General features: G+C 45.1%; 1 protein-coding gene across 1 annotated transcript; it reads right to left on the bottom strand.

The window, feature by feature from the left end:
* Positions 1 to 1735: 1735 nt before the first annotated feature.
* Positions 1736 to 25400, bottom strand: LOC128331331 (extracellular calcium-sensing receptor-like). The gene is made up of 4 exons (XM_053264675.1): positions 25174 to 25400; positions 9013 to 9243; positions 6073 to 6196; positions 1736 to 3183 (listed from the first exon to the last, which is right to left on the bottom strand). Exons 2-4 carry the CDS (start codon positions 9202 to 9204, stop codon positions 1736 to 1738), a joined length of 1764 nt encoding a protein of 587 aa, XP_053120650.1. The 5' UTR covers positions 9205 to 9243; positions 25174 to 25400.
* Between the last annotated feature and the right edge of the window lie 205 nt (positions 25401 to 25605).

Raw genomic sequence — 25605 nt, 5'->3', positions numbered from 1 at the left:
TAGACCGATATAAAAGGACAATGTGGAAGTTTAAAACAGGAAAGTATAATCATTCTTGAGGCAGGGAGATTTAAAAAAAACAACTGAAAGAAGTTTTAGCTTCATACTCTCCCAGGTATACTAGTTTACAAAATGCAGCAGTTTTTGATGCGAAAAAGCATTCTGAAATAGTCATCAACATGATGCGCAGTTCTAACGGAGATGGTCAGGCTTGTAGCGCTGCTGCCGTGGATCCGGAAGCAGTGGCGCAGCAGAGAGTCAGCAGTAGTGCTGTCAGTTGCCACAAATTTCCCCATTTGCAACAATGAGAATAAACACAGCAACACTGGTTCTCTGCAGTGGCACTACTGCTCCCTAGTCTGCAGAAGCAGCATCACAAATCCTATCATCTTCATTAGAACTATGCACCATGTTGTCATGATTACATGCAGATCATTATCAGCAACCTGCAATCTAAAGTGGGATAATCTATAATACCACTAGCTCAGTTTATCACCTCATTCTGCACAATTTGTAGATCTCGGACAACTATTGGGCAGTCTCCAATCTTCCATTCTTGGGCAAGGTGCTTGAGCATGTAGACTCAGTCCCGGGATGCCTGGAAGAAACTGGTTATCTCAATTCCTTTCAATCCAGCTTCCATCCCGGTTTGGGGGCTGAAACTGCCTTGGATGCTCTAATGCAGGCCTGCTCACTTTAGGACTACAACTCCCATAATCCCCAGCCACAGTGGCCAATAGCCAGGGATTATGGGAGTTCTAGGCAAACATCTGCAGGGGGGCCAAAGTTGAGCACCTTGCTCTAGAGGATGCTCATGCTGGGAATGGAACAGAAGGAGTTGGTTCCTTCTGGAATGCCTTACAGGAATGGGGATAGAGGGCACTGTTTTTCAGTGTCTCTGCTCCTTCCTGTAGAGTTAGCTCCAGAAGCTGGTGCTGGAGGACTTCTGCTTGATGCCTTGGCCATTGGCCTATGGTGTCCCACAGGCTTCTATTTTGTCCCCCATGCTCTTTAGCAACCACATGAAACTACTGAGGGAAGTTATCCAGAATTTTGCTGTTGGGTCTTACTACTAGGTGGATGACTCCCAGCTTTATATACAATTAGAAGAACAAGAGAGGAGAGGAGAGGAGAGGATTTGTTATGAATGATGAAAGTTCAATTGAAAACCCCATACACATGTTCAAACTGCTATATCTTGGCCATTTCCCAATGGATCTTCATGGCATTTGGAGAAGTGGTGGTACTTGTCAGCTAGTTTAGATATACCAAATCTCAGGAAAATTTGATAGATGGGCAGATTTTGTGACCAGCAGAATGTTCAGGGTTAGGATTATAGTAGATAGCATGTTTCCCCTCTCCTTGTTTTAATGATACTGGCACTACTGTGTCAGTACAATACACCTTCCCAGCATATGCGTAATGCTGTAAGTCGCCAGGGTTCTTCCAGCACAGAACCATTGGCTGACACACGGCACAAGAATACGTCAGCCTAGTAATGTTGGACTTGAGCAATTTGCACAAAGGCAAAATTTGAACACATTTGTTGCAATGGACTAACTCAGAGTGTCATGAAAAGGATCACTAGACACACATTTCTGAAACCTTCCCCCCCGCTTCCTTTGGAGGTGAGTTTACTCTGCCGATTCTAATAGAAGCGATCGGCTGTGGAACAGACATTTCCAGTCCTTTTCCCCATTCAGGAGAAAAGCAGAGGGAATTGGTCCCTCCTTGATTAAGAATGGATGGTATTCTCTATGACAGAGTCACTGCCTACAAAAGTCTGCAAGTATGTGGCTGACAAGGGAGGCTGCTCTTCTTCTAAGTTCTGTCTTCCTTCCTTGGTTTCTCCCAATACTGGTTCCTGTGCATTGGTGTCTTGATTTGAGGGTGCCTGGAAATTGGGCTCTGTGCCTAGTGGCTCACTGGACTGCAGAGGAAGCAGTGCCTTATGCCGCATGAGGCTATCATCACTGTTTTGGGCTTCCAAAGAGTTCCTGTGCTTTGCGTTTCTGTTGGCTACTGCATTCTTCTGGTGCTCCTCGAAGCTCAGCGACAAAGTGACCGTCCCACCTCCAAAGCTCACTTTTTGCTTACATCCATGCGGCGGCGGCTGCTGCTGCTCAATAGGAGTTGGCTGGGCAAAGGGGTTCTCATGGTTGCTTTTGCTACTGATGGATGAGGAGGGGGTGGAGCCTGTGGAGCCACCGAGACTGTTGGACCTCTTGCGAGACACGTTGCTGCGCCGCAGCGTGGCCCTGGCTGCTACTTTGAATGCGTGGGCAGCGGTACTGCAGCGCACCTCCTCGATGGTGTTGCTCGAGGGCTTGAAGAGGATGATGTAGACCTTGTTGAAGAAGATGCAAGCCAAGAGCCCAAAGCTGGCAGCCAGGATAGCGATCACCTCCACAGCAGAAACAAACTTGCCATAGGTACTGGCATAGGCTGGGATGAAAGAGATCCAGACAATGAAGAAAATCAGCATGCTGAAAGTGATGAATTTGGCCTCATTGAAGTTTTCAGGCAGCTTGCGGGACTTGAAAGCAAAGAAGAAGCAGGTGGCAGCCAGGAGGCAGGTGTAGCCAATCAGGAAGCCCAGTGCCATCAAGGAGCCTTCGTTGCAGGTGATAAAGATGATCTCATCCTCCAGCTCATGATTGCGAAAGCTGGAGGGGGGAGCTGTATAAAGCCAGATGACACAGATGACTATCTGCACAAAAGTGCAGAGGAAGACCAGGAGGAACTGAAGGTTAAGGCCCCACCTCTTGTGATGGAGGCTTGTGGGAATCTTGGCCTCAAAGACCAGGAGGACACGATTAGTCTTCACCAGAATGCATGAGATGCAGAGGACAAAGCTGATGCCAAAGGCCGGCTGCCGCAAGCGGCAGTTCCAGTCCTGGGGTTCGCCAATGAAAAAAAGGGAGCTGGAAAAGCAGCACAACAAGGAAAAGAGGAGAAGGTAAGAAAGTTCGCGGTTGGTAGCCTTGACGATGGGTGTGTTCCGAAATCTGGTAAAGACTCCCAGGACAAATGAGGTTAGGAAAATGCCTAGCACTGCAAAAAGAGTGAGAGCAATGCCAAATGGCTCTGTCCAAGACAAAAACTCGATTTGCTTGGGAATGCAAACAGTATGGTTCTCATTGGACCAGGAGTCTTCAGAACACTTCTCACGATTACTGGGATCTGAAAAGACAAGAGACTCTAGGTTAGAAGAAGAGATGCCTGAACAGCAGTGCGTTGCATCACCTTCAGGAAACCATAGGCTTGTTCCCGATTTTTGGTCATATGTGAGTTAAAAGCTAGGTCAGAGGAGGGGAAAGTGATCATCTGGGGAGCGGATGCAGGCTCCTATGATGTTTCCTCCTATCTAGGTAATATGCTGGGTAAGAGGATGCCATTGGAGCCTGTACCCGCCTCCCAGACAATCACTTTCCCTTCCTCCGACCTAGCTTTTAACCAACTCATGGCTGAAAACTGGGAGCGCCCACAGTTCTCGAATTAGGGTAGGGCATTTGTCCTGCCCTAGTTCTGATTGTGAGGACAACCCTTGTGTGTTATTGACATAAAACATTCTGGTGGAGAACATCAAAAAGAAATTTTGCACGATTATGCATGAAGTGGGTTGTCCCATTGAAATCAATTGAACAGCCCCTATTTATTTCAATGGGGTTGACAATGAAGAACTTCCTAGTGGGTCATGCCCAAAATAAACTATGGGTTGGACTGTACATTGTTATATTTTGTCCCCATTCTTGTTTCTTCACAACAGAGGAGGAGAATATTGCTCTTATGGCAAAACTTCAAATTTTAGTGAAGTTTTCCATTAAAATGCCTGAAAAGGGAGCAGAATGGAACCCTTCTCAGATGTTGCTGATGGCTGATGTTGTTGTGGCAGCTGTATTGAGGAGAAAGTGACAAGCCACTCGTAGTGGCTGATGTATTGCCCTGCTAATGGGTTGTATTAGCTTTGCCCTTTGGCCCTTATTAGCAGAGCTGATCTCACTATGATCACTAGGCCCCCAACGACCCTGCATCCAATGCCAAATGGATGCCAGCATGGTGCAGTGCTTAGAGTGTTGGACTAGGACCAGGGAGACCCAAGTTCAAATCCCCATTCACCACATAGGGACAGTGATATGTCACCACATTGGGACAGTCACCATGAAACTCACTGGGTGACTCTGGGTCAATCACTGACTCTCAGCCTAACCTACCTCACAGGGTGGTAGTGAGGATAAACATAACCATGTACACCGTTCTGGGCTCCTTGGAGGAAGAGTGGGAGATAAATGTATAAATAAATAAATAAATAAATAAATAAGTTTAAATACACAATTCCTTAAACCTACAGCTCAAATGATCTTTGTGCCACATGAAGTGGACGGCCTGGCTAAGCCACAATATTGGGCTGAGGCGCACCACTGAGTCTCACTTGTCTTACTTATTTTGTCGGTTTTATAACGAGGGTTATGTACGGGCTACTTACCCCATCATAGGGGCTGTTCTCACAACGATATCGAGGATAGGTGAAACCTCTGACCCTAGTTTGGGAGCTGAGCTCACTCCTGATTGGGCATTGTGAGAATCCTACAAGCAAGGTAAGAGGAGGAGAAAATGCTCATCTGCAAGGTGGGTCTGGAGACTGAAAGCATGGGAAGTGCATCCTCTCCACCCTCACTCTGGAGTTGCTGCCCACCTCCATGCCAGCTCTCAGATGAACATTTGCCCCTCCTCCTATCTTGCTTGTAGAATCCTCCTGATGGCCAATTGGGAGCATCGGAACTAGGCTCAGAAGCTTCTCCTACCCTAGTGGTCATTGTGTAAGGTAAAGGTAAAGGGTGTCGTCAAGTCGATTTTGACTCCTGGCGCCCATAGAGCCCTGCGATTTTCTTTGGTAGAATACGGGAGGGGTTTACCATGGCCTCCTTCTGCACAGTGTGAGATGATGCCTTTCAGCATCTTCTTATATCGCTGCTGCAGGCAGCGATATAGTACCAGCGGGGATTCAAACCGGCAACCTTCTGCTTGTTAGTCGAGCATTTCCCTGCTGTGCCACTTAAGGTGAGTGGTAATTGTGAGAACAGCTTTAATGACTGGTCACATGCAGACCACTACAAATAGAGCACAAGGGTGCCAGTTATAGCCATCAGTGTGATCTAGCACAGAGGGGCCACAAAATCTGAAACAGCTGAGTTATCATTTGTACTTTGTGAACAGAAATATCATTCATGATGCATTTGGGTATTCTGTGTTACTAGCAGTAACTGACAGAGGAAACCTTTGTCTTTTGTGAATTGTTCCCTTCCCTCACTTGGGACCACAAATATGGAGTCAGAAGAATCTCGAACAACTGCAAGGCAGTGCCAGGCCTACTTCTCACTGAGGTGGTAAATTTTAGCCTGGGCTGTACCACTTCAGCTGCAGGGGTGGATGCTCTCATGATTGAAAGTTCTTCCATACAAAATGCCTCACACATAGAGAATTAGCATGTTTGGGAGAAGGCTACTCAGATCTTTCTCCCTGTCATGCTAGTTTTTTAATCAGCCTTCTCCTTGGCATATTAGTTTTCTCTGTGCAGAGAACTCTCTGTATGAAGAATCATTCAATCATGTAAGCCTTCTACCTACAACCTGAATCACTACATCCCAGGCACAGGTCTACCACCAGTGAGAATTAGGACTTGGCTGAAGAAGAGACAGTGCCAAAGCAGTATAAAGAGGTGCAGGCATTAAAATAAAAAACAAAAACATTTTTAAGAACTGTTCTACTAGATATGTTCTACTATGGCAAATAAGCCTGTCTCTTGTCCATAAAACGTAACAGTGATCTTTAGCTGGAGTTGGGGAGACATAGGAACATCGGAAGCTGCCGTATACCGAGTCAGACCACTGGTCTATCTAGCTCAGTATTGTCTATACAGACTGGCAGCGGTGAATGCAGCAATGTTTGCCAAAATCTTTTGGCCATGAACTCTTCTCAGAAGGATCTCAAGACAAGATTTCTGACTCCATCTCAGGGAATGTTTCTAAGCAAAAGAGAGAGCACTTTTCTTACTCAGGTTTTCTTACATACCTGTCTCGTCACTGATCTCTCCATCCGTGCATTCAACACATTCGAAGCAACAGGTAGGCTGTCCCTCAATAATGCCTTTCCTTGTGCCTGGCAAGCAGTCTCTGCTACAGTTAGAGAATGGCACCTGCAGGAATGAAAACCATCTGGTTACAGTAAGAGAGGCATGATCACGAGGCAGAGCCGCACATCTTCGATAAGGGGACTCAGGACCCATTCATGCACTCACCAGGCAGTGATCCTACCTCAGGATGCTGCTGCCCCATGTTCCTCTGTTATTGGGTGAAAGAGTGGATGGGTTGAAATCCATTGTTTTGGACCACCCTAGTACGCTTTGCTGTGGCTTTGCAGAAAATGACATACAAACCTAATAGCAGATCTTGCACATTTACAAAACAGCTACAAGATGAAGGCAGAAGTAAACACTGAGAGCGGTTAGTGGTCTAGAGGTGGAAAGTTACTAGCACTTCAACAATGACATGGAACTGCCTTACCTCTCAGTGCAAATTTATCAACTAGGTACAGGGATCCACAAATTTAGGCTTAGCTCACCAGCCAGCCATTTTTGTGCTTGCCACCAACCCCCTCTCAAATCCTTTCTGACACACAGGCAGAGGGCTTAGAAGAGAAGCAGGTCTTCTCTCATTTGCACTTGGATATGAAGATGGTAAGAAACAGCGGGAACTCTCTCCTGCTGCTCAAAAGGGATCCCTGGGCAGGGAGGGAACAGGGAGACCAACAGGTTTAAAGGAAAAATACAAGCTGGTCGCCTACTTTTATTTCTCTGTTAAATCCAGCTCGCATAATTTATATACAGTTGAGCATAGCAGATCATGGCAGATTACTGAGAATACAAAAATGTATTCACCATTAAGTCTAACATGTATCTCACTTCCAAATTTAATAACTTCATATTCAAGTTCTGAGCAGGAGTTGATACCACAAGCAGAAAAGTGCCCAAGCAGAAGCCTAAGATAATGAGCTGACTGCAGTCATTCTACCAGCAGATATAGGGCCAGGACATCCATGGAAAGCCGGTCCATGCGAGCTCAGGGAAACAAAAAGCCGCTAGCTCAGGGAAGCAAAAACTGGCTCAACTGGCCTTCATTATGTAGCATTCTACTAACATAGCTTTGTTACAAGTTTTTGTAATATTCTACTAATGTAGCTTTGTACCTTAATCGAATATTATAAGAACTTGGTTCTCTGTGAATTTTCTAGAAGTAACAGAGATGGCTGTACATATAAAAATTGGATTTGGGGGCATTTGAACTAGTGTTGTCACTTCTCGAAGACTGTTCTCCATTTGATAAAGACTAACATCAAAACGGAGGACACTGGGTCACCATTGTGGATGTGTGGACTTCTTTGTAACAGACTACTCTCTACACAATGGACTTCACCGTTCTTCTAATGCAACATATTTAGTTTCATTTATGTGATTTCCAATTGTTATCTTTTGTTTTATCTTAGATTGAGAATACATTTGATCATAAAATTATACTGGACTAAGTTGTTGCATATTCCGCCCTCCCCACCCCCGCCCCGTGGATAGAAAATTAGCATCCAGGGAGAAGAATTCTGGCTTAGCCTTTTCCTTGTCATGCTAGTCTGTTCTACATGGGCTAGCTTCATTTTTTCCTTCGTATGGAGGAACATTAGTCACATGAGCACTCTCTGGCAGTCTGAACATTCCAGACACAGGTTTACCACCTCGATGAGAATTAAGCATTGCTTCATAAACTTGCCTCTCCATACTACCACCCGTCATCTTCTCATCATTTAACAGCTTTTGCCAATAGAAAGAAAGTTCATGTGACTGGTCTGTTGATAGACTACCCAAATTTACCCAGAGACAAATGGTATATAGGAGATCTTTCTTTTGAGGGCTTTAACCAGGGATTAATCCTCAGGGTTTCTGCAAAGCATATCCCTCCTGATGGTTTTTCTTTCTTTCTTTGCTCTACAAGCTCTTCATAGCACCACATCTAGTTGCATGAGATAGATTGGTGGAATAGGGAAGATTGCCTCCCATCCAAAGCTTTGTCATTCTTAATTCTGCAATCAAAAGCAAGGAAGCAATACTCATATTTACTCGAATAGATAATTCTGAATTTAAGATGACCTCCTTAAAAATACAGGTTAAATACAGGCTATACCTGTATTTTTCTGAAAGGAAGAGGACTCAATTTATGACAGCCAGTGTAGTGTAGTGGTTAGAGTGCTGGACTAGGATCGGGGAGACCCAAATTCAAATCCCAATTAGGCCATGATGCTTATTGGATGACCCTGGGCCAGTCACTTCTCTCTCAGCCTAACCTACTTCAAAGGGTTGTTGTGAGGAGAAACTTAAGTATGTAGTACACCGCTCTGGGCTCCTTGGAGGAAGAGCAGGATAGAAAATATAATAAATAATAAATAAATAAATCCCAGCCCCCCACCCCAATTTCTAAAATCAAAAAACTTGGAAAAAACATAGTCCTGGATTCAGATAAATAGGGGATTGACAAAGCTCTTTTTTAAAAAACAGAAAAGAAACATGCATTGCCACAATGTTCTTTCTGGTGACTAGCAGGGAAAACCTCTAAACATACTCTGCCACAGGAAAAACATGTTTTAAAAAACCAGCCAACTGCACAAGAAGGCAGTCAGTACTGCTTTCAAAAGGATGCCAGACTGTGGCTTGGGCTAGGATGCAGTATCCATGTCAAGGGCTGGAGGGGAAGGGTTGCTATAAAAACTCTTCTCTCTCACTCTCTCTCTCACACATACACCTCCCTGCTGATCCTCGCCTGCAAAACATTCTTACCTGACAATGGATACAGAAGGGATGCATAGAAAATGGAGCCTCAGTGGCTACAAGAAGGAGAATTTCAGCTCAAGTTTGTGGACCCATGGAGTTGTATGGTAAATATGATGTAAACTCAGGATGACCAATCTTACCTCTCTGGAGAATCCGTTCCACAAAATCTTGTCTTCATTGATAAATAACCTCTCTCCATTCTTGGCGTTAACACTGTAGTGTCCAACCTCCTCAAACACTATGGAGCTGTCCTCTGGTGACAGGTGCCAATTGATAATTGAGTAATTCCCTGTTATGTCCCCAAACCTATCAAAAACCACTTGCTCTCCCATATTATTCGTGAACTTCAAATGCAGCAGATGGTTCAGTACCTAGAGAGAAAGACAGGGAGACATACTGAAACCTGCCGCCAGTGGTGTTGGCATCTGCTGAAGTGAACAAAGCCTTCTGGGACAAATGTAAAAGTCGTAAAGTGCTTGAAATAAAGTAATGACAGAATTAGACATTGCTGCTACTACTGTAATGAACTGATTTATAAAACACGGTTTCCCCTGATAAGTGGACAAAGAGGCACCTTTAAAAGTGGTGTCCCTGTCATAGCATAGTGGTTAGAGAGTTGGACTAAGACCCGAGTTCAAACCCCCATTCAGCCATGAAACTCACTGGGTGACTCTGGGCCAGTCATGTATCTCTCAGCTCAACTTAACTCACAGGGTTGTTGTGAGGATAAAAATAACCATGTACACCACTCCTCGGAGGAAAAGTGGGATATAAATGTAAGTAAGTAAGTAAGTAAATAAATAAATAAATAAAAATAGTACGGGGAGAGCTACTGTCCCTATTCAGCTCAGCAGTCTCTCTCCCTGTTGCTGGTTTCTCTCTTGTTTCTTTTTAGGCTGAGGCAGGGAACTATCTTTTCATTCCTATTATTATGTAAACTACTTGGAAAAAGGATATATAAACTTTGTAAACAAACAAGCTTTTACACATCAGCCTTCTCATGGTGCCCATTATACTTCCTCTTGCAGACTTGTGTGACATCTTCATAGCAAGTAGTGATGGGGGTGAATTTACAACTGGGGGAGCTTGAAATATGCTCCCCCAGTTCAAAAAGCCTCATCCCATTTTAACAGGTCCCCAACCTCCTTTAAGATGGCCCAGCTTGAAATGCGGGTTTATCCCTTTATTCTTGCCAGCCCCCCTTCGCAAATAAATAATAATAAAACCCTCACTTTAAGAAGCGGGAGGGGAGGCCTCACTAGAGACAGGGGAGGCCTGACTGCCCGCTCTTAAGTTCTTCTAAATCAGGCCTGCACAATGTAAGGCCCCGGGGCCAGATCCAACCCACAGGGACTTTTCTGCTGGCCCCAGGGGGCCCCAAAGTATGATGGTGTCTGTGCTGAGGTGTAAAATGCCATCTTGCCCCATGGATCTGGTGGGTTCAGCCCCCTTTCAAAACTGACCTTGGCAAGCTTTGAAAGTACATGGGAGACAGGGAAGAGGAATGCTAGGAGCCTCCTCTTCCCTCCCTCATGCTATGGCTAACTAATAATTGTTTTCATTAATATTTTTAATACTTTCAATGTGATCATTAGTGTGCTGCAAATTTACCTCAACCCCTGCATACCAAGTCATGGTTGGTTCCAGCCTACCAGGGTATTTGAGTTGTGCACCCCTGTTCTAAATGATGACCCTGAACATAAGGGGGTAATTTCCTGCTTGGATGCATGGGATTTGTACTTTTAACCACCTCTCCCCTTTCTCAGGCATAAATTTTTGTGGGTAGTGCTGACAGTGTGCTAAAATCATGTGGGCTTTTAAAAAAACGGTTTTTCCTCTCAAAACAAAACAAAACCCCTTTCCCCCAATATTCACAGGAACACTTTAAAAAAAGGCTTTTTGAGGTGAGCCAAGGAGAGTTTGCCTATCATTAAGTGTGAGTAGTTTGCACAGATCCTGGAAAATAGAAGCCAATATAACATTAACATGGCCAGTGATACTGACTGATTAATTGATTTAATATATTTGTGGCCTGCCATTTAGGACAATGTCCTTAGCAATAGCAATAGCAATAGCACTTACATTTATATACCGCTCTATAGCCGGAGCTCTCTAAGCGGTTTTACAATGATTTAACATATTGCCCCCAACATTCTGGGTACTCATTTTACCGACCTCGGAAGGATGGAAGGCTGAGTCAACCTTGAGCCCCTGGTCAGGATCAAACTTGTAACCTTCTGGTTACAGGGCGGCAGTTTTACCACTGCACCACCAGGGGCTCTTAGTACGGCTAAAAGTGTTAAAAACAATAATAATATATAAACACATAAAATCAAGCATAATGACAAGAAAAACCAATAAAACTATAGCAGGCAGAGCTAAAAAATTAATAAAACCAACTAATTAAAAGCCATATAAAAAGGAAGTTTTAAGATCATGCTTATAACAGGGAGGGTTGGGCCTTGGCTAAGCTCGCAAGGGAAGGAATTCCAAAATGGCAGTGCCCCAACTAAAAATGCCTTATCCCTGGTACTTGCCAACCAAGTCTTCATGAAAGAAGGACCCGAAGGCTGGGTCTAAAATGCTGATAACTGAGATTGGGTAGGGTGGATGCTGATCCAATGGGCTTTGCTCCAGGAGAAAACTGCTGAGAAGGCTCAGCCTCCAACACAGTCTGCTCTTTAACATGCCACACTATGGGCATATTACCAATGCATCGTTTGGCAAAATGGTATCCAAGCTAAGCCAGATATTCCATCTCCAGAATCAGGTTAGGCTGGGAAATTAATTCCACCCCCCACCCCAATTTGCACTTTATATAAATAAAAAGCATAAAATTACCTTTATTTTGAGATATGAATGGCTACTGTATGACCATTAATAATGGAGATATCGCTAATTCCCTAAGCCAAAGGCTGTCAGCCATTTTTATTTCCTCCAGCCCCCACTCCTCTGCAGCACCTGTGGGCCTGGAAACACGCAGATTCCAGCTCTTATCAGGCCTGCTCAATTTAGGCCCCCCAGCTGCTTTTGAACTACAACTCCCATAATCCCCAGCTACAGTGGCCAATAGCCAGGGATTATGGGAATTGTAGGCCAACATCTGCAGGAGTTGAGCAGCCCTGTTAGAGGAAAGATCTTCAAGAAAACACACACCCCAGTATTGCACCACAGATTTCTCATGAAGCCTACACACTGTATCTTACCTCCTGTTCCTCCATCAAAAACAAAATGTTATTTGCCCTGAGTCAACAGCAGCACAAGAGTGGGTGCCTCCCTAGAGAAAATGTTCCATAACCAGAGTAAACCGTGAAAACATCCTCTTCACAGTGGTCACTTGCCTAACTTCAGAAGGCAACAACACCTGGAGAAAGGTTTCTGGTGGAGATCTTAGTTCACAGGCATTGGAAAAGGTGCCCAAGTCTTGAGCCATTTATGCACAATACTTTGAACTGAGGTCTGAAATGGACAGCACCCAGTGAAACTGTTTCAGAACAGGCATGATATATAACTTAGGACCAGTCCTAGTTAGCAACTTAGCAACTTTATGCTGAACTGACTGATGTTCCTGAGAAGTCTTCAGAGTATAATGTATTTCAGAAGTTGATTTTGCAGGTTACCAGGGTGTGGATAACTATGCCCAGGCTCTCTCTGTCCAGAAGAGGTCATAGTTGTCACATCAGCCTTAGCTGGTGAAAAGTGCTTCAAGTTACAGAGTTTTCAGACTTCTCTGTAGTTTTTAGCCTACTTTCCAGTAGGCTTATGAGCTCACCCAGCATTCCGTGTGTGTGTGGTCTCCTTGCACTCCATCAACTTTGCAATGCCTGGACCAATATGAATCAAATTGGATACAGTTGTAAGGACACATAGGGACACCTCAACAGCATAGTTTGTGATAATGTCATCCACCCCAGTTCAAGATGGCAGATATGTAAACATTTGAGGCGAAAGTGGTCTAACTTGTGAACCAGCTAATTGATTTGAACCAGATTTGCTACAGGAGTAGGGACACACAGGGGCATCTCAAGGGCCTAGTTTGTAATTATGTCATCCACCCCAATCCAAGATGGTGGATGCATGAACATTTGAGGTGCAATTGAGGAACCGATTTGGACCAAATTTGGTAAAGTTGTAGAGACACATAGGGACACCTCAAAAGCATAGTTTGTGATGATATCATCCACCCCAATTCAAGAGGCAGATACGTGAACATCTGAGGTGCAAGTGGGCTAACGTGTAAACTGCCTAACCAATTTGGATCAAATTTAGACCAGTTGTAGGGATAGGGAAAGGAAAGTAGGCAGATTAGTTCTTACTACACAACATTTTTGGTTTTTTGTAACAATGGGAGGAGAGCTGGTCTTGTGGTAGCAAGCATGAATTGTCCTCTTTGCTAAGTAGGGTCCACCCTGGATGGCAGATTACATCTGTGCACTTTAAGGTATTCCCCTTAGTGGGTGGGGCCATAGCTCTGTGGGAGAGCATCTCTGCCTGCTTGCATGCAGAATGTTCCCAGTTCCCTCCCTAGCATCTCCAAGATAGGGCTGAGAGAGACTCCTGCCTGCAACCTTGGAGAAGCCATTGCCCATTTGTTTAGACAATGCTGAACTAGATACACCAATAGCCTGACTTGGTATAAGTCAAATACCAATGTTCCTATGTTACTTGGGCTTCCCCTGGAAGTTATTCACACATGCCTTCATGCCCTGGGGTATCTGAAGAGCAAATCTGCTTCACAGCAGATTCACAAGATGTTTAATTTGGGAGATGAAATGGACAGTTCACATAGGGTTGGCTCCTCTCCGCAATCCCTGGCAGATTTTGTTCCTGTGCGTTCCCACCGGCTTGCTCCGGGTTTTTCTTCCAACCAATCACAACAGAGGAGACGAGAGGTTTTTTGTTGTTGTTTTTTAGTTTGACAGCTATGGAAGAATGGCATGACAAGTTGCCAAGCCTTGCCTTTGTGAGTGACTGCCTTCATCACCTCATGTCCCCCCACCCCCACCCCAGACCATTTAAGAGGCAGGGAATTTTAAAGCAGAAACCAGTGCATTAGTTTGCAGCTACTGCATTTTCAGTACTGCGTTATCCTGGCGTGTCAAGAACGGGATCCAACAGAGGACTGAGCCTGTTGATCCTCAACTAAGCACTATCCAAAGGAGGTGGCAGTGAGAGACCCGTCTGGCCAGGAGCCTTTGGGTTGCACAATGAGATCTGACCCCCACCCCCGCAAAAGCTTCCCTGTGGGGACATGGCTTGCTAGCAGCTCACTTATGACCCTTTGGTGCCCCTTGCCCTGCTTCTGACCATGCTCAGCCTTCCCTAGCCTCATCATCCAATCTCACAGCATTTGGGCAAGATCTGGGATTGAGTCCTGGCCGCTCCAATTGCCTCTGCACAAAAAGCCCAACACCAGAGAGGGGGTGGCAACGCTTCAATCACAAGCAGAAAGCAGCAACACATTTGCTGGTTTACACGGAATGGTGTGTGTGTGTGTGGGGGGGGCGCTATGCTCCTGGTTTCCCCAGAGAGACAGAGGGAGCTACGAAGGTGGAGCGCAAGCAGAGAGGCAGAAAGGGGAGCCAGACAAAATGCAGACACACACACAGGGAGAGAGATGAATGGCTGATCTTACCAGGCAGCAATGGGCTGATGGAGCTAATGGGACTGATGGAACCAAACAAAGGGATATATTACATTCTGGGTGTGTTTTCCTAACCAGGTGTGTGCTGGCAAAAAGGTTAGAGATGCCCGGCTACAAGCTGGCAAAAAACCCAAACCTGTCCACCTGTTGCGGCACTGACCGCTCTCAATTCAGCCATCCCTAGAAAGAAACAGCTGCACTAGTCTGGGACAGAGAGAGAGAGAGAGTGAGAGTCCAGTCGCCAAACTTGCCCCCAACCCCAGCTGGTTAGCTGGCTGCTGGCGAGAGGACATCTTAAACCCTGAACACTTCCTTGTTGGCACTATAAAGTAAAAAGAATGTGCTGGACCTCCCAACTCTTGTTCTAGGGCAGCCTAACAACAGGCTTCGAGACTCCTGAAGCCAAGCAGCATTATCCAATGCCTTTGTAATGGGACTAGCAGAATACATTACTGCAAGCTCCGGTTATTTTAGAAGCATGGACATTGAAGCTTGCTGTAGTCTCTATTCAGCATATCTAAACCTTTGTAAAAAGCACAGGAAGGCTCACATTTTGCAGTTTGTGCTTGTGTTTAACTCAGGAATTTCTCCCTCACAACATACCCAACACAGCTGTCAAACTCCCCTTCACTGAGTTTTGAAAAACGCTGAATTACTGGCATGGCCACTCCACACATCAAGGGGGAAGCGACGGGGCATAATAGAAGCCTCGGGTTTCCCCCCAAAAAGCTGCTGAAGCTAGAGGTTTGTTTTTTTTTAAAGCTGGACATACTTTGGGCTAAGCCAGAATGTGCAGCCTTGATTCGGGGGAAAACAGAGTCCTGTCTGTACTGATCCCTGATCAGCCACAGGGACTTCGGGGTAAATGCAACTAATATGTGGACTGGCACACTCCATTCCAGAGCAGAATTGAACTGAAAGCCCTGTGTGCAAAGCCGCCTGGCAAAGCTGGATAAATCAGCACCCCCAAGCTCTGAGCCTGATTCTTTGGGGTAAGTTGAACAGCCACTCCATGATCACACAAACCATTTCCCAACAGCACCTCAGTCTTGGCAAGATTGAGATTCAATGTATTGGCCCCCATCCAGCCCATTACTGACCCTGACACCAATTCAGCATTTACACTGCCTCACCTGAATGTGATGAAAAGGAAAAGTAGACCTGGGTGATATCAGCATACTGATGGCAGCTCATTTCAAATCCTCAATGATCTTATTCAGCAGTTTTTAATAGTAATGGAGTAAGGAAGGTGGCACCTTATGGGATCCCACAGCATAATAGCCATGAATCTAAGTAGTAGTCGGCCAGCAACACCTTCTGGAATTAGTCCTCTGGATATATGGGGAACTGCTGCAAAGCAATGCTTCCAGCTGCAAATATGAACCTATCCAGAAGGATTAAGCAAATTTTTGTGCTAAAACCTGGTCCAAAACGAGGCTGAAATGGATCTAGATAGTCTCATACAAGAATGCCTAAAGTAGTAGCAACCACCTGCTCAAGCGTTTTGCAATGGACAGAGATATTCCATTGTTATGATTCACGGAGTCAGGGTATTGCTGCTTTGTTACCTGCCATAGATTAGGCTCAGTAACAAGCTCTTATGTGTGTTTGACTGGATTCACACCAAGTCTTCCTTCACTTTCGTTAAATTCTAGCTGTTTCATCTCAATTCCCCAACTCTGTTAAACCAAGGAGTCGAATGAGCCTTGCTAAGTGGGAGAGGGCACTTAAGAATGATTGTGTTCACCACCAAAGTCACAAAAACATAAGATGAGCTCTGTTGGATCATGCCAAGCCTATCTAGTCCAGCAAATCATTTCCCACAGTGGCCAATCAGATGCCTCCAGGAAACACAGAAGAAGGAAATGAAGGCATACACATCTGCCATTGCTCCCCTACAACTGGAGTCCATTTGGGATTGGACAGAAATCTAAAAAGGAACTGTCAGGATGCAGCTGAGCTCAAAGCATGTCCATGCGGATGATACCACTGTGCCTTGGCCAAGTGCATTCTTAGCTCATGAAATATCATGTTGGGGAGGGGGGATGCTTGCAATTCCAGCCAGAAATCTGGAAAGGGTGACACCATTATATGTTGCCTGGCAGCAGCAGCAACAACAGCTGCCGAGTAGCCTGCTGTCCCCCTTTAGACAGGGGTGTCCTTCCCTTCCCTCATTGGAGTGCATGTTCCTGCAAGGACCGGGGCTGCCTCCTGTGAAGGAATCCCATCCCAGCTTGTGACACCCTATTGTGAAGCTCTTCTCCCAGGAAAGCTGACCTTGTGGTAGCAAGCATGAATTGTCCCCTTTGTGAAACAGGGTCTGTCCTGGGTTGCATCTGAATGGGAGACTATATGTGTAAGCTATTTCTCTTTAGGGGATGGGGCTGCTCTGGGAAAAGGACCTGCACGCTTGCATGCAGAAGGTTCCAAGTTCCCTCCCTGGCTTCTCCAAGATAGAGCTGGAAGAGACTCCTGTCTGCAACCTTGGAGAAGCCACTGCCAGTCTGTGCCGACAATCCTGAGCGAGATGGACTAATGGTCTGGTTTGGTATGGCAGCTTCCTATGTTCCTATGAATGATGCCTGGATTGTGACCCAACCAGCTAGGTAGACCTGGCCGATGGTGAATTGTTAGAGGAAGAGGGCTTATCTCCCTTGAGCTGCTCAGTGACCCTCTAAGTAGCGCAGTGCTCCTAAGGCTGAGAGTAGGTTGGGGAATAAAGATAAGGCAACCTCCCCATCCAGTGGCAAGACTCTGAGGTCTAAATTATGCCTCCTCTCCAGGAAGCTATCTCAGCTGCACGTGGGAATCTGGCAGGAAGATGAAATCCTTATGTACACCAACTCCCCTCTCTGGTTCTTGTTGGACTTGAATGGTGTCATCTCCCACTATTCCTTGGATGAAGACATGAGGGCTAACCCCAGGATGAAGGGAGTCATTATGCCCATTCATGCCAAGGGAAGGGATGCCTGAAAATGAGTAAATGATGCTTAGGATTTGGCCTTGTGCGAGCAGGCATTATATATTCCCCATCATAGAAAAAACCATGTTATCCCACTCATACTGGTAAAAATGTGTGGGGGTTTTTCCAGAACCACTGAGGAGTGGTTCTGCTCACTGGCAGCAAGAGGAGTACTGATAATGTGACACTACAGCAGTGGAAAAAAGTAAATGGCTTGAGTAGTTAATTATAGAAATAGAATAGAAAATGAATAAATAAATAAGAACATAAGAACAGCCCTGCTGGATCAGGCCCAAGGCCTATCTAGTCCAGCATCCCGTTTTGCACAGTGGCCCACCAGATGCTGCTGGAAGCCACAGGCAGGAGTTGAGGGCATGCCCTCTCTCCTGCTGTTACTCCCCCACAACTGGTACCCAGAGGCACCCCGCCCCCGAGGCTGGAGGTGGCCTAGAGCCCTCCGACTAGTAGCCATCAATAGACCTCTCCTCCATGAAGTTATCCAAACCCCTCTTAAAGCCATCCAGGTTGCTGGCTGTCACCACATCTCGTGGCAGAGAATTCCACAAATGGATTATGCGGGGTGTGAAAAAGTACTTCCGTTTGTTGGTCCTAGATTTCCCGGCAATAAATTTCATGGGATGACCCCTGGTTCTAGTGTTACGGGAGAGGGAGAAGAATTTCTCTCTATCCACTTTCTCCATACCATGCATGATTTTATAGAACTCTATCATGTCTCCCTGCAGTCATCTTTTTTCTAAACTAAATAGCCCCAGTTGTTGTAGCCTAGCCTCATAAGAAAGGTGCTCTAGGCCCCTGATCATCTTGGTTGCCCTCTTCTGCACCTTTTCCAGTTCTACAATGTTCTTTTTTAGAGGTGGTGATCAGAATTTTACGCAGTACTCCAGGTGTAGCCACACCATAGTTTTGTATAAGGGCATTATAATATTAGCAGTTTTATTTTCAATCCCCTTCCTAATGATCCCTAGCATGGAATTGGCCTTTTTTTACAGCTGCCGCACATTGAGTTGACACTTTCAACCAGCTGTGCACCATGACCCCAAGATCCCTCTCCTGGTCAGTCACTGACAGCTCAGATCCCATCAGCATATATTTGAAGTTGGGGTTCTTCGTCCCAATGTGCATCGCTTTATACTTGCCAAAATTGAACCGCATTTGCCACTTTGTCGCCCACTCACCCAGTTTGGAGAGATCCTTTTGGAGCTCTTCACAATCAGTTATGGATTTCACTACCCGAAAGAGTTTGGTATCATCTGCAAATCTGGCCACCTTGCTGCTTACCCCTGCTTCTAGATCATTTATGGATAAATTAAAAAGCACCGGTCCCAGTACAGATCCCTGGGGGATCGCACTTCTTACTTCCCTCCATTGCAAAAACTCTCCATTTATACCTAGCCTCTGTTTCCTGTCTTTCAACCAGTTAGCAATCCACACATGTACTTGTCCCCTTATCCCATGACCACTAAGTTTCCTCAGGAGTCGTTGATGAGGAACTTTGTCAAAAGCTTTTTGGAAGTCCAGGTATACTATGTCAATGGGATCACCTTGATCCACACACTTGTTGATACTCTCAAAGAACTCCAAAAGGTTGGTCAGGCAAGATTTACCTTTGCGGAACCCATGCTGGTTCACTCCCAGCAGGGCCTGTTCTTCTATGTGCTTTACAATTTTATCCTTGAGGATGCTTTCCATCAATTTGCCTGGAATGGATGTTAAGCTAATCGGCCTATAATTTCCCGGATCACCCCTGGATCCCTTCTTGAAAATCGGTGTTACATTTGCTACTCTCCAGTCCTCTGGTACAGAACCTGATTGCAGGGATAAGTTATATATTTTAGCAAGGAGGTCAACAATTTCACATTTGAGTTCTTTGAGGACTCTTGGATGGATGCCATCCGGCCCTGGTGATTTGTTAGTTTTCAGTTTTTCCAGACAGTTTAGAACATCCTCTCTCATCACTTCTATCTGACTCAGTTCTTTAGCCACCATCCCTGAAAAGCCTGGTTCAGGAACAGGTATATGCTCAGTATCCTCTGCCGTGAAGACAGATGCAAAGAACTCATTTAGCTTCTCTGCAACCTCCATATCCTTCTTAATAATCTCTTTCACTCCCTCATTGTCTATTGTTCCAAGTGCCTCCCTGGCAGGTTTCCTGCTTCTGATGTATTTAAATAAGTTTTTGTTATTCCCCTTGATGCTTTTAGCTAAATGTTCCTCAAACTCACTTTCCGCCTCCCTTATTGTTGCCTTGCATTTCTTTTGCCAGAGTTTGTGTTCCTTTCTGTTCTCTTCATTGGGACAGGCTTTCCAATTTCGGAAGGAAGTCTTCTTCCCTTTTATGGCTTCCTTGACAGTACCCGTTAGCCAAGCTGGCATCTTCCTGGACTTAGTGGTACCTTTCCTCTTTTGGGGTATACAATCTAACTGGGCTTCTAGTACTATGGTTTTGAGTAAACTCCATGCACTCTGGAGCGATGTGACTTTCCTGATTTTCCCTTTCAGCTTCCTTTTCACCATACTCCTCATTTTGGAGAAGTTTCCTCTTCTGAAATTCAAAATGTCTGTGTTAGACTTCCTTGGTGATTCTCTCCCCACATGTAAGCTGAATTTGATGGCACTATGGTCACTGTTCCCTAAAGGATCGATGACACTGACATCACGCACCAGGTCCTGGGTGTCACTCAGAATTAGATCCAAGGTTGCCTTCTCTCTGGTCATTTCCAAGACCAACTGTTCTAGGGCACAGTCATTTAGCGTATCTAGAAATCTGACCTCTTTGTCATGACCTGACTGTGAATTTACCCAGTCTATGTGTGGGTAATTGAAGTCACCCATGATTACAGCCCTGCCTCTCTTTGACGCCTCCCTGATTTCCTGCTGCAACTCCCAGTCACTGTCAGCATTTTGATCAGGAGGGCGATAGCATGTCCCCAGTAGCACATTCCCTTTCAGGCCTTGTATTCTCACCCACAGGGTTTCTGTGGAGGACTCCAGTCCACCCAGGTTTTCTAGCTTGTTAGATTCTATGCCTTCTTTAACACACAGTGCTACTCCACCTCCAAGGCGCCCCTTCCTGTCCTTTCTATAGAGTTTATATCCAGGGATAACAGTGTCCCACTGGTTCTCACTGTTCCACCATGTTTCTGTTATGGCCACTATATCTATTTCTGCATTAGCCACCAAGCACTCCAGCTCACCCATTTTGGCTCGGAGGCTTCTGGCATTGGCATATTATTATTATTATTTTTACATTTATATCCCACTCTTCCTCCAAGGAGCCCAGAGCAGTGTACTACATACTTAAGTTTCTTTTTCTATAAGCACCTATACGCTGAATCTCTCACCAGATGTATGCTATCTTTCTTTTTACTCTTTGACAAGCTGGCACAGTCTCCCTTCTGCTCTTTATGCGGTACTGCTCTGTCCCCTTCTGTTTTATCTGTATCCTTTGCACCCTCGCACTTTAAAGGATGGTTTTTGCCAAATGGGATACTGCTCAGCTCCCATCGGCTGTTACCCAGGTGTCATTTTAAAAGCTGCTCTGCAACCTTTTTGATTTTAAGCGCCAGCAGTCTGGTTCCATCTTGGTTCAAGTGCAGCCCGTCTTACTTACCCCAAAATGTATCCCAGTGCCTAACAAATCTAAACCCTTCTTCCTGGCACCAACGTCTCATCCACGCATTGAAACCCCTCAGCTCTGCCTGTCTCACTGTACCTGCACGTGGAACAGGTAGCATTCCTGAGAATTCCTGTCTCCTCCCCAGCACTGCCTAACAGTCTTTCTAGACTCTGTGTGATGTCCGCAAACTTTGCACCAGGCAGGTAAGTCACCGTGTGGTCAACACGCAGGTCACAAACCCATCTCTCTATACCTCTAATGATCGAATCACCTACTACAATAGTCTTGTATCGGGCAAAACCTTATCTCCTACTCAGGGGTGGAGGGAGACCAGCGGTGGCCCAGGTTCAGCCCGCCACCACGGCCAACTAGCCCCACCTCCTGCATCAGATGTAAGTGTCTGACATCAGACGCAGGGCACATAGTTAAGCCACGCCGTAGGGGGCATAGCTTAGCTCACAAATGGGGCTGCGTGGCCCTGTTTGCGAGCTAAGTCTGCTGCCTTTCAAAGGCAAGGGGAGTCACTCCCGGCCATGCTGCGAACGCAGCACTTGTTTTGCTCGCAAATGGGGCTGTGCGGCCCTGTTTGCGAGCAAAATAATGCCCCTGCATCTGACATCAGACGAAGGGGTGTGGCTGCGGTGAGGCACAGCCCCTGAAGTGTAGTGGCCTGTGTTCTTTGAACCTGTTCATGCAATGGTGGCTCCACCCATGTTCCCACTACCTGCTGGGAGCTATTATATGGATAATAAAATAAAGTGAACTTACAGTCGCTAATAAAAAATTTAACAGTTGCCACCATACTTAACATGTGGGATGGATGGCGTAAACATCTATCACTAGGCATGTCATCACTAACATGGTTCTCAGTGTATCCTCTTTTTTTGGAAAAAGCTTCCCTTTAATGACTTCTCTTCTTGGGTCAAAGTGGAAGTTAATTGGTTTTCAACTAGTACCACAATCACAATCTATTACCAATCAATCATCTTTATTATGGTCCAAGACCAGCATAAGATAGAACAGTAGAGCATGATTCAAAATAAAAAACAACAAACCAAATTATGGAACCATGAAACTATATTACTTTAAAATTACTACACTAATAGTATAAAGCTAAGCCACCTAATGGCATAGCGGGAAATGACCTGCCTAGCAAGCATGAGGTTGCCGGTTCGAATTCCCACTGGTATGTTTCCCAGACTATGGGAAACACATATCAGGCAGCAGCAATATAGAAAGATGCTGAAAGGCATAATCTCACACTGTGTGGGAGATGGCAATGGTAAACCCCTTCTGTATTCTACCAAAGAAAAACCACAGGGCTCTGTGGTCACCAGGAGTCGACACCAACTCTATGGCACACTTTTTACTTAGTATAAAGCTATATTATAATACTATAAAGCTGTTATCCTTGGAAAAGAGGGTAGGTATGAGATTATTAAACAGCTGTATTAAAAATATGAATATATAAAAAGTGAAATATATAAAATGCAAAAAAGTGGTGGCTAAAAAAAACTATTACCATTGGATCAATTGTAACAGTTATTCCCAGAGATTTCCTTTTCTTGAATGGAATACTTATAGAAACAAAGCATTATGAAAAAAGAATTATTCACTTCAAAAAGATAAACCAAGAAGCAAATTCAGTAAACAAAGGTCTGGTCTTGCAGATATATCACATGCTACTTATAGACAAGCAGGATCATAAAATGTCTTAGATGAAGAAGAGGAAGTAACTGTTACTTCCTGCACTGTAACTTGATTTGAATAGCCTCTATGAAATCAAAGTTACTATGATTTGAAGTAACTTGAAATCACAGAAAAAGACTGGGAAACAGGATGGTCAGACAGGAACCTCAAATAAATCACTATTTATAAATATAAAGGATTTTTTAAAAAGATATTGGTGGATATGAGGAAAATTATTCAAAGTAGTCCCATTGAAACTAAAAGGACCAGTTAGGCATTCCACATAACCGGAAATGTGCAGACCCAGTGACAGAACGGAACTGGATACAAAACACTTGGGATTTGTTGATAGTGGGGAAGATAATGCAGTAAACCTGAACTCAGCAAGGGAGACAGGCAGTATCTAGACCATTTCATGGAAGTCTGCTGAGCAGCGATTACTTATCTGGAACCTAAACCTGTGAACTGGGTTATGTTAAACAAATACAAACTATGAGGCTATTCACACAGGCAGCCAAGACCTGGCTTGAGTCGCCCAACCTGGGCTGGGATGCCCATGTGCGCTGCCAGGAGCAATCCCAATTCCAGCGCTGCCTCGGCCCCAAGCCTGGGAATTTACCCCGGGCTTTAACCTGGGTTTAAGGGTTGGGATTGCAGGCAGCCTGCGCACACACAGAGCCAGGCGGCCAGAGTGCCCGGCGGACAGAGGATCCCTCAGTGCACTGCGCTCCTGCCACGGTGCATTGAGGGATGCCGGAAAACCACCTCCTCCCCCACTCGCCATGGCACCAATCGTGTGTCAGGCAAGCCTGCCTCCCCGCCAGCAGCTTATTTGGTTGTGTGTGTGACCTTAGTATGTTTATATGAAGTTCTTCAATGAACCTCTAATCTGAACCTCTAACATGGACATTTTAATCTTCAAACAGTGAACGGGGGTGGGGGAAAGAGTTTTTGTTTTGTTTTGTTTGGATTTTTGAAAGATTCCATAAAAGAGGAAGTTTTAAAATGATGAACCAGGTGCAGTCTTAGTGCCACCTTTGCACCCATGGCTCCTAAATGTTGAGCCCAATGTTCTTCTGTTGAACTTTTGGCTCCTCCTTTGGTTGGGAACACCCCTTAGAAGAAACTGTGCTGCAAAAATATTTGGGTAGGGTCAAATTATTCCCTCATGCCCAGAGAAAGCAATTCTTAGGACAAGGGGCTGGGGGGCAGGCCAGAGAGAGGGTGGATTGTTTCTGTTTGGGGAAGAGAGGGTAGGAAGGCAACACTTTTGCTCAATAGGAGTGATACCTTATATCTTGGTTCTTGGCACTACATGTGATGTTTATAATATTATTAGCTCGGAAGGGCTTGGTTTTTTCTTTAGTATTAGAAGGTAGACTGGCTTTGCTCTGCATGCAGAAGGTCCCAGTTTCAATTCCTGGCCTCTCCATATAGGACTGGGAAAGTATTCAGTTCCTGCCCAAGACTATGGAGAGCTACTGCCAGTTAGTATAGATAGACTTCTGAGCTAGATGGACCAATTGCCTGACTCAATAGAAGAAGGCAGTTTCTTCCTATGAGTTCCTGATGACTAGGCCACCTCAGCGTGATAGGGGTTTTTTAATCCTACCCTCCACAATTCCAGTCTCTAGGGGGCCCCAATCTGGCAACTTACCCTGGAAAGGAGCTCCCACCCATGGCATTTTCCATTTTGGGGGCCCTTATGGACCAGAATTGAAGGAAATGCCCCCTACCACCCCACTTTGGTCCTAAGATTTCAGCTGCTATCAACTGAGGGGGGGAAATTAAGCCCATCATGGTAATAACATTTTAAATGTCATGTGAGTGGCCAGGGAATTAACAAAAAACAACAACCCATCATTGTTCTAATAGTGACTCCACTCCATCTTTGTAATACTCATCAGAGTTTGAGAAATTTACATTCCACAGAGCTAGAGGGAGGATGCAGAGAAACAGTTTGGAGTCAAAGCTGAAGTTCTGAATTGAGAGAGAATCAGATATTGACAGAGGAACTTTGGAGCCATAAGTTGATGAATGAAGCAACTTGAGGTGGAAAATCTCTTTCTGGGAATCTGATGCAGGATAGTAGATCTGCGGCCTACTCTAGGAATGCTGATTTGCTTCCAAAGACACCATAAATATCCTGTACTTTCTCATGCAAAAGGAACTAAACCCTACAATGTTGTCCCTGGAACTTCTCACTATTCTGAGAAGTGTGTAGTGTGTAGCAATAAACCAGAGGTTCTCAAACCTTTTGATACTATGACCCCCTAATATAATATATAGAGTTGAGTGATATCTCCCCACCCCACCCCATTATTAAAGTCTCTGATTTGATTAGGTAGAAATAAACAAAGCATATTTACCTTTTCAGTGAGAAGGATAAGCTTGCTTGTTCCTGTTTAGTTTTTCAAACCAGACTTCAAATCTGAGACTGCCAATCTGATTTCAGGTTGCAAGTTTATTTTTGTTTGGTATTTATTCTTCATAGCAGCAACTGCTGAAAACTCTGATTCACACAAATAGGATGCTACAAAGGGAATCAGTATTTTCATAACATTCTCATGTAATTTTTTGTGCTCAGACTGCACACTCATCCAAAATCCAGGAAGAGAGATAATCGGGAATTTAAAGTGGTCCTGAAGAGCTGCTCGGATGTCTCTGAGGCAGAGGAGGAGACAGGAGAGGACAACCTCCAACTCCTCCTCAGTCACAAAGCCGAGGACAGGCACAGTAGCAGCACTTCCTGGGTTGATGGGCAGGGGCGTAACGATAGGGGGGGCAGGGGCCCAGGCGCC

The sequence above is a fragment of the Hemicordylus capensis genome, chromosome 6 (genome assembly GCF_027244095.1).
Source record: "Hemicordylus capensis ecotype Gifberg chromosome 6, rHemCap1.1.pri, whole genome shotgun sequence".
In the NCBI taxonomy this organism is placed as follows: Eukaryota; Metazoa; Chordata; class Lepidosauria; order Squamata; family Cordylidae; genus Hemicordylus; species Hemicordylus capensis.
The sequence above is the reverse complement of the archived record's forward strand: the minus strand, read 5'-3'. Positions and strand labels throughout refer to the sequence as shown.